Source organism: Cydia pomonella, chromosome 4, assembly GCF_033807575.1.
Source record: "Cydia pomonella isolate Wapato2018A chromosome 4, ilCydPomo1, whole genome shotgun sequence".
NCBI classification, from domain to species: Eukaryota; Metazoa; Arthropoda; class Insecta; order Lepidoptera; family Tortricidae; genus Cydia; species Cydia pomonella.
The window spans coordinates 25,729,915-25,739,063 of record NC_084706.1 but is presented as its reverse complement, the minus strand read 5'-3'; the positions used below and the strand labels follow the sequence as shown (position 1 = coordinate 25,739,063).

The 9,149-nt window shown below is 38.2% G+C and overlaps 1 protein-coding gene across 1 annotated transcript; it reads right to left on the bottom strand.

The window, feature by feature from the left end:
- Positions 1-168: 168 nt before the first annotated feature.
- LOC133517534 (vam6/Vps39-like protein) lies at positions 169-6,029 on the bottom strand (the record flags this gene model as incomplete). Its single annotated transcript, XM_061850857.1, is given in 7 exon segments — positions 169-846; positions 1,491-1,625; positions 2,125-2,348; positions 3,416-3,597; positions 4,101-4,270; positions 4,272-4,372; positions 5,798-6,029. Coding segments are annotated over 7 exon segments (1,200 nt in total), but the record flags the coding sequence as incomplete, so codon positions are not given.
- Between the last annotated feature and the right edge of the window lie 3,120 nt (positions 6,030-9,149).

Here is a 9,149-nt window from a genome sequence, read left to right as displayed (position 1 = left end):
ATTGCCCTTCCACGAATTATATGAAAACAATACCAAACTTGATCTGATAGCTATATGGGGACAGATATGGAGCCCAGAGTGCAGTACGGGAGCCCAGAGTGCAACCTGTAGGGGGGTACCGCGTGTCAACCGGGCTAAATCAGCCATCAGCTCATAGTGACCTCAGGAACAACTGTGCTAAGTGGCGCTTTTAAGAAAAAGTTGCAGAGTCACTGCCACTATTTCCACTAAATGATGCTACATTGTTTTACGCGGTAAACACAGCGGGAAGCGCATTATCATTTCAGAAATCAGAAATCATTTATTGCGAGCCATGGTACATAGTTATTTTATTACATTTAAATTATAGAAACACATGGCATCCTGATAAGGGTATTGCAAGTATTCTTATAGCTAGCTAGGACTAAAGTTATTTTCTCTACATGCGTTCAACGCTGCGTTTATAACACGACACAACCGCGCGCTTTAGACATAAGAGTATGCAATATGTCAGCAATGTTGCAAGTGCCGTTTTTGGCTAGTACTTAATCTAAACATAGTATATTATGATCTAAAACTGGAGATATAAGATATGAAGAATTATAATAAACTGAAAAACATTTTTCTTTGCAAAGTAATCTGGAACGGAACTGAACAACCTTAGTTTATACCTTAATTACTATTCTCCATCACGCCTTCGTCATTGATCAATCACTTGCTTAAGCCACACGAGTAGTGTACGACGGCGCCGTTGGGGTATCGCATGAGGGCATTTTGGTTGCTAAACTTTTTCTTGCAGACTCGACACACATTGTACTCGGAGATCAGGATACTCTTTGATTCGTAGTATTCTTTCAACTCTTCTATCTAAAAAACACCGTTCCATTTCAGAGCGGAAGTTTTTATATTAAGATGAATTGGGATAAGTTTGCAGAAAGCGGGATATATTTGAAAATCGCTAATATCTACTTAATTAGCATATTTCATACTTTGGCAAAACTAACACTACTCCAACGCTTACTTTCTTACTTTATTACAGTAGATATTTGCAATTTCCAAAATTAACTCACATTCGAAATTACCCTGATGCATCTTATATTTGGCATTTTTGTAAAATATAATTTATGTGTATGTGTGTATGTCTTAATCCCGTTGAATTTATTTTCGCAAATGTGTTTGTAACATGGGCTATGTTATCATTTGTCTTTACCTTCGAATAATTTGGTTTATTCCTTTTCTTGGCAAATTAAAAAAAAAAACGAGAGATCAAACCAACCTCGTGCCTGATAGATAAATATAAATGATTTAGAAAAAAATACAAAATAGCACGTAAAATTATATATGTATCTTCTAAATAAGACACATTGTTGGCAAGGCATAAAAAGCGTTAAATTAAATTAGTCTCTGTTGTAACTTAGTGCGATGACCATACGTTGGCGTGAGACGTCACGATCCTGCCTCTCGTTCCAACTCATGGCTGCTATCCCACCTAAGAATTTTATAATACTTACCTGTTCTTGTTCCGCATACAGCAATCCTTTCAGCACTTGAGTGCTGCGTTTAAGTGCGAGTTGGTAGTCCAGAGTGTATTGAAGGTAATACTTTAATCTCGAGAGCGGCACGGAGTCGGGCAGTACGGACAAAGCCTGCAAATATAATTTATTTATTTATTGAAAACTAATTTAGTAAGCTCTTCTAGAAACCATCAGAAATTAGTGGTAGGGAGGAATGTAGCAATAATTACCTACTATAGTCACCTAATTTCGGGCACTTTAGGACGCGTTAGTTAAGGGTGCCAGCAGTTGACAATTCGTAAACCTCATTTTTATCACACTTGCTCGAAAAGAGTTACTATGCGTTCCGTAAATCCTAAATTTCGATCTAGGCCTGTAATGTACTTTTTCATCACACTTGTTAAGCGATGCGGTTCGTAAATCCCTTCCTTCCCTTTTTTTCCTGTTTTTCTTCACAAGTGTGATAAAAATCATTGTGTGTGTCAGGGGCGGTACAGGAATTAAGAACTTGTGTTCATTAAGTCCTTAATTTCGGCTTCGGGCTTCATTTCACACTCGTTCGTGAATTTTTATTTAGCGCCCTTAATACACAATGCACTTTTCAAAGATATGCGGTCCACGCATCACTAACCTTAATAGGACATATTTTGTCCGCATGCTTCTCCAGTATACGAAGCACCGTCTCTAGATCCGGTTCCGAGGTCCTTGCGTGTCTCGGAATTTTGGCCATCGGCCCAACCGGGCCCTGATGCGGGTTCATAAGGAATTGAAGAAGTAAGATGTATATGTCGCGGGTATCTTCGTCGTGGCTGTTGTGAGTTTTCTCACAGTACTGTACGGCGCGGCTGACGTCACCTGGTTTCGTGGACAAAATAGGTGTACACGGATTCCGTTAATTTCGTCGTAGTGAAGTACAATCACCTGCGCTTGCGGTATTTCAGATAAGAAATAGGTTCCCTTAATACCTGCCTACTGCCTACCTGCAAGGTGTTCAAACGAGTAGGTACAGATGTAGTGAATAATCCTTTCCCTTCGTATTTTCTCGGGATCGTTCGTATTTGTCATGCTACTTCGGTCAACCTCAGTACATTTTGTACTGAGACCGACTAAAATAGCATAACACGTTCGTACGTTCCGTAAAAAAAACGATGGGAAAGGATTATTCACTACATGTGTACCTATCGCCCTAAAGTTTCTTGTGAGTAAAGTTAGTTCTTTCCGTGCACCAAAACGGAAACAAAAATGTTAATTGTTCAACTTTTTTTATTACATTATTAAGTATTCTTTTGGCATTATAATATGTTAATTGTATTTTGATATGGATAACTTGCCTGAAATAAAACTTTATTTATTTATTTATTTTAAAGGTAGAACACTACGAACGCAGGCGTCGTACATTTAAGGAATTTAATGGCATGGAAAATTTCCGTCGTTATTCATACAAAATAATTCAATGCTACACAGAGGATGACTCACGCTAGAACGGCCCGCGTCCGGGCCTACGCAACAGACACTTCATTTTCTACAACAGGCGACCGGTGATCACGTGATGCTTTATATAGAAAACTGCATAGTAAGCTGCAGAGTTAAGTAATCCCCCCTGTAAACAAGTTTTTATGCAGGGGGATCACTTACCTGTGCAGCTTACTGTACCACCGGTACGGAACTCTTTATACTTAATACAATTCGCACTTGGTCAGTTTTGTAAGTTCAGTTCAACTGCATTTTATAACGAAATAATCGTAATCATACCTAAAACGTGTATATAAATAGCGAGAGCCTGTTCATGTCTCCCCTTTCCAAGATGGCCGCCCTCTCTTCGCATCAAACAGACTGTCGCTCGGGAAGGGCCTATTACACACTCCGAAATGTATTGCGAAGATTTCTCTAGAAAAGCCTGAATTTTATAACTATAATCGTACCTAAGATGTGTATATAAATAGCGAGCGCTTGTTCATGTCTCTCCAATCTTTCCAAGATGGCGGCTCTCTCTTCAAACAGACTGTCGGTCGGGAAGTGCCTTATTACACACTCCGGGGTGTAATGAGAAGATGTCTCTAGAAATGCCAGCAGGTTTGACTTTGTATGGTCGAGCTCTTCTTTACTGTAATAGAAGTACCTAGATATAATTTTTAAATTTGGTAAGCAATATTTGACAAAAAAATAATAATTTGCTTGTTCTTTCCTAGTTTTCTGTGACTACCTTCGATCTCCATCATCAGATCAACCGATATCATCATATTTTGTACGTATCAGTGGTCATTTGAGACTAATCGAACGTCATGAAATGGAGTTATACTCTGTATCTCTAGGTATTTAAATAAAAATAAACAAAATCTACCCTCAAATAGCTCCTCAAGCCAGAGGAGGGTAGATGAAAACATTAAAGTGAGGTCGTTCAGTGACAGATCCAGGCGGTTTTGTATTTGGCTGGTTAACCAATAAATGTTATAACTACCCGAAAATTTACAAATTGTTTGTTTACTTTTATTTAAATATCTAAAGATATACCTTTCAAGCTTTTCAGAGTATAGCTTTCAATGTTCACCTCCTAATAACTAACATACAAATTTATAAAAAAACAAATGCAATGAAAAAGACAATTACCTGTTAGCTTCTTTATTCATTATGCCCTCCCTATATTTGTTTATTAATTCGTCATGAAACAAAGCATTACTTTCATTCCACGCATGAATAATATGTTCCAAATAAGGTACAACTAGGGATTTGTGTTTTCTTTTTAGAAAATCCAAAATACTTTGACGGGGAAGGTTTTTTTACTTCTATTTTGTCTTCTGTGAATATTTTCAGAGCTTCTTTGGGATGATCTTTTAGGATGCTGTCAGAAAACTCGAAGATAATATCCAAGTTTTCGGTCCCTGAAATAAGGCAAAGTAAAAAGTCTAAACGTGATTAAGAATACAGAACCCCTAGTGTAAATTTATTCGATAGCGTGACATTCTGCCGAGGTTTTCCCGAGGGTCTACAGTATGAGGTTCTTCAAAAAAGGAGTGTACAGATTTTTAAGAGGTCGGCAACGCGCATGTAACACCTCTGGAGTTGCAGGCGTCCATAGGCTACGGTGACTGCTTACCATCAGGCGGGCCGTAGGCTTGCTTGCCACCGTCGAGGTATAAAAAAAAAATTACGTACGCGTTTGCGTTAAGTCTCATTTTGTATGGGATTTAGAAACAGCGCGCCAAGCGGGACGTTTAGGGGTACTGAATGTACACTAGGGGTACTGAACGTTTTATTGTTCATGTCATCCACGATGACGCGCAGATTTGTCAAATATAACCTTTAAAAACATGACAATACGATTCGAGACACGCGTCGTCGTGAATGACACGATTTATACAAAACTTCTACTCGCTCTATTTTATTGCGGTTCAAATTCATGTAATAGAATTCTGATATCACGTTTGGGTAATGTAGGACGACCGACCCTCCGCATTCATATTTAGGTAAGCATATTCGGAAATTGCAACACACACACACACGCACGCACGCACGCACGCACGCACGCACGCACGCGCGCGCGCACACACACACACACACACACACACACACACACACACACACACACACACACACACACACACACACACACACACACACACACACACACACACACACACACACACTACTTTCCATCGGACGGGCCGTATGCTTGTTTACCACCGACGTAGTATAAAAAAACTGTTACACAAATTTGAACCATATAACTAAAGCGCTAAAAATTGCCTTTTAAATGGGCTTGGTCCTAATCACTAAAGAGAGATTCGGTAGCTTCCGTGGTACACAAAAGAAAAGAAAATCACCTCATAAACTTTCAATCTACAGTCACGAGACAGTTATCTTACCCATTTTTTGCAAATATTCGATCGTCATGCGATGTCCCATTTGCTCAAAATCTGAATGCTTCGCCTATTGCCTTTTAAATGGGCTTGATCTTTCTCTCTCGTGTCAAATTCGGTAGTTATCACGATGCACATATAAACGATGCCTTGTGTTAAACAGTTTAAAGTTTGAGCCCAAAAAATCACCTCAGAAAATTTCAATTTGCAGCCACGAGACACCGCTAACTTACCCATTTTTTACAATTATTCGATCGTCAAGCGATGTCCCATTTGCTCAAAATCTGACTGCCGTTTACACGGGTTTAATCTTTATCTCTCGGGTCAAGGTCAGGAGCAACCACGATGCATATAAGAAACAATGCCTTGTGTTAAACAGTTTAAAGTTTGAGCCCATAAAATCATCTCAGAAAATTTCAACTTACCGTGGCGAGACAGCTAACTTACCCATTGTTTGCAAATATTCGATCGTCATGCGAATTCCCTTTTGCTCAAAATCGGAGTGCTTCGCCTGTTCTTTCAGCAGTTGCAGGGCTTTCCGATGCTGTCCTTTTATTTGGTACAATATCACTAATTCAGTGAACTTTTCATGAGCTGTCAGGATTTTCTCTGCTTCTTCCAGTTGGCAGTGGTTGAGGCGTAGTAAGTCGGTTAGAGCATTATGATCGTTTAACTGGTAATAAAAAAAAATATAGATAGACGTATAGTTACAGAGTTAGACCAAGTACAGCAATTTAAGCTGCAATTTTGATACCTAAATAAATCATTTTTCGTTTTAATTTTTTTGATAGCCCCGGTAAGTGTTATTTTAAACGTCAAACTTCTATGACTTTATTTAATTATTCTTTATTGCAAAAAAGAAATTACAACGTACAAAAGGCGAAATTAATGCCATAAGGCTTTCTCTCAGTCACCCTTGGGCAGAGCAGATAAGTTGTAGGTGGTGTAAAATCATGATGTACCTATAAAAAATACGATAAGGTACTTTAAGGGCACAATACACATAACCATAAATAATACACAGGCATAAACATACACATATACATAATATTAATACATATAATTATTATGGTATGGGCATGTGATGCGGAGGGATGAGTCATGTGACGAGAAAGGTATTACGAATGAATGTGGAGGGATGGAACGGGAGAGGAAAACCTAGGAAAAGGTGGATGGATTGTGTGAGAGATGACATGAAACGAACGCGAGTGAACGATGAGATGACGGGTGACAGAAAGATATGGAAGGAAAAGACATGCTGCGCCGACCCCAAATGAATGGGATAAGGGCAAGCGAATGATGATAATTACATATATATACATAATATATGAAATCAGATGAAATGTACAAAACAGAAACACTTCCAGTACTTCCAGTACTTATAATGCCAGCAAAGTACTAATTTAGGGAGTTTATAAAAGAAAATCTGTTCGGACACTGTCTATATTTGTCAGGGAGACTATTCCAAATACACTTTTTGATATTTAGCACATATCAGTGAAAGAATAAGGATGCAAAGTCAAATGGCGTTCTAAGTTTTAATCATGTGTCGAAATATGGCACTAAATCTAATGTGGCTACAAAAATTTCTTTGACAATCCACCTTTATTTCATATTCTCTTTGGTTTATAGGTAGATATTATTAGTCAAGTAAAGGGAGATAGCGTAAACACTCGTTTGAAATGTACTCATAGTTATGATTCGAAGTTAAATTTATACATACATGTCTTTACAGTACATATGGTGCTACTTTATAGCACTAATGCGAAAATTTGCATATTACGTTACTGTGTCGAACATTTAAAGGGCCATATGTACTGTAAAACGTTGTACGATACATGTGCGAATAGGCAATTCGCAACTCGTGTCGATTTAAAACACTCCCTTCGGTCGTGTTTTAATTTATCGCCACTCGTTTCGAATTTCCTATTTTTTGCACTTGTATCGTAATGTACTATTATCTCTGCCTATGCCTATAACGAATTCCGGATATAACGACAAAATTACAGTGGTCCCTTCATCGTCGTTATACCTTAAATCATATGAATGGCGCCTGAGATGTTATTTCCAATTTCCACAATAATTTGCGAAGTTCAAACTCACCAGCACATAACACTTCAGCAGCGTTGTATCAATAAGTTCTGACTGCACATCGTCGTGACCACTGGCTTCGGTCACGCTTCTTTTTTTCGACCTCAAATACTCAACTAAAGCTTTTACTGCATTCTTTAAGTCTTCCCCCTTAATTTTCCCATTTTTCCCAGGCTTATTGTCCAGTTCGGGAATCAATTTTATAACGTCAATGGGCTCTGCGTTTAGTTGTTTGAATATGGTCATAGCCAGGCCATATTTCTTTGTGTCAAATAATTCTAGAGCGGTCAGCATTTTTATTGAATGTACTTTTTGTGGTCTATCTTCTTGTGGGCAGTCATTTAAACTCTGTAAGTATAACATTAAAAAAACAACACTAACGGATGAATCGATTTTGATAAAACATGTCTAAGAAGCCACTAGAAAACAAATAGAAACAACCGCAAATCGGCTCACCCATTTAATCTAAGGTGCCACAGATAAGGCCTGTAACGAAAAAGACTGTAAATTTCAAGCCGCTGTAATTTTGTTTCTAAGCAAGATGACTACGACTTTCTTGCCGTGATAAAAAGTCTTATTATTATTTTATATATAGCAATATAAATAATTCTGGTTCTATGCTGTTCGACTTTACACTGGCAAAGAGAAGATATCACTGATAACTGGTATTTTCCAAATAGCAAGAATATTTGCAACATCCTACATGCCTGATTTCGAAACACTTAAAATTACTATAAATAAAACACTTTAAACAACTAATTTAGTATGTGAACTTGAACAGATGCCTTAAAACGGCAGATCTCTAGGAACAAGTGACCCTGGGCCCATCACAAAGATTGCTAATAGAATTTGCGAAAACGAAGCATACCAAACTGGGGTAGATATGCAGCTAAAATGCAACGAACTACGATGAAAGTCAGTTCACTTCTTCGTACGAAGGATAGGATAGCTAAAGTTACAGAAAATGTGTGTTACTTAATTCTAGGCCAAGTCGAAAATCATACAATTTCCTTCGTTCATAATTCGTATTTTTTGGTAGTTGACATAGAATAGAGCTCCAAACGTCCTGCAGTGCCGTTCTCTCGACTATTATTGGGCTCAAGTCAAAAGTGCATTAAATGAGAAGAATGATGAAATTAACTAAAATCGCGCGTGCCACTACCTGGAAAAAAGGGTCGTATAATTCTAATTGGCATTAAAAGTGCGGGCTAGTCCAACGCTCAAAAAACCAGTATAGGTGCGCCCTCCGATAACGCGCCTTTGTTCCGCATATCGAGGACACATTTTAGACTGGTTCGGTAGCGTTCGACTCGCCGGCACTCAGTAACCGTATAGGGACCACACAAGAAATCGCAAATTATTTATCCATTTGTTCATTTTGAATCTTATTTCAATTACCATAGGAGTTGTAATTCAATAACCGGTTAAAGTGACCGGATCATTTTTTATAAGCCAGCTACAAAGCTAACGACTATACTTGCATGTAAGACTACCTTTAAGTACCTATTCTATATGGCATATAGTACCTATTTGAACTACTTTATTTACTAATGACCCGCTCCGGCCTCGCACGGGTAAGACTTCACAAATTATACATCTAAACCTTCCTCAAGAATCACTTCACTTTATTGATAGGTGAAAACCGCGTTATAATCCGTTCAGTAGTTTTAAGTTTATCGCGAACATACAGACATACATATGCGGTGGG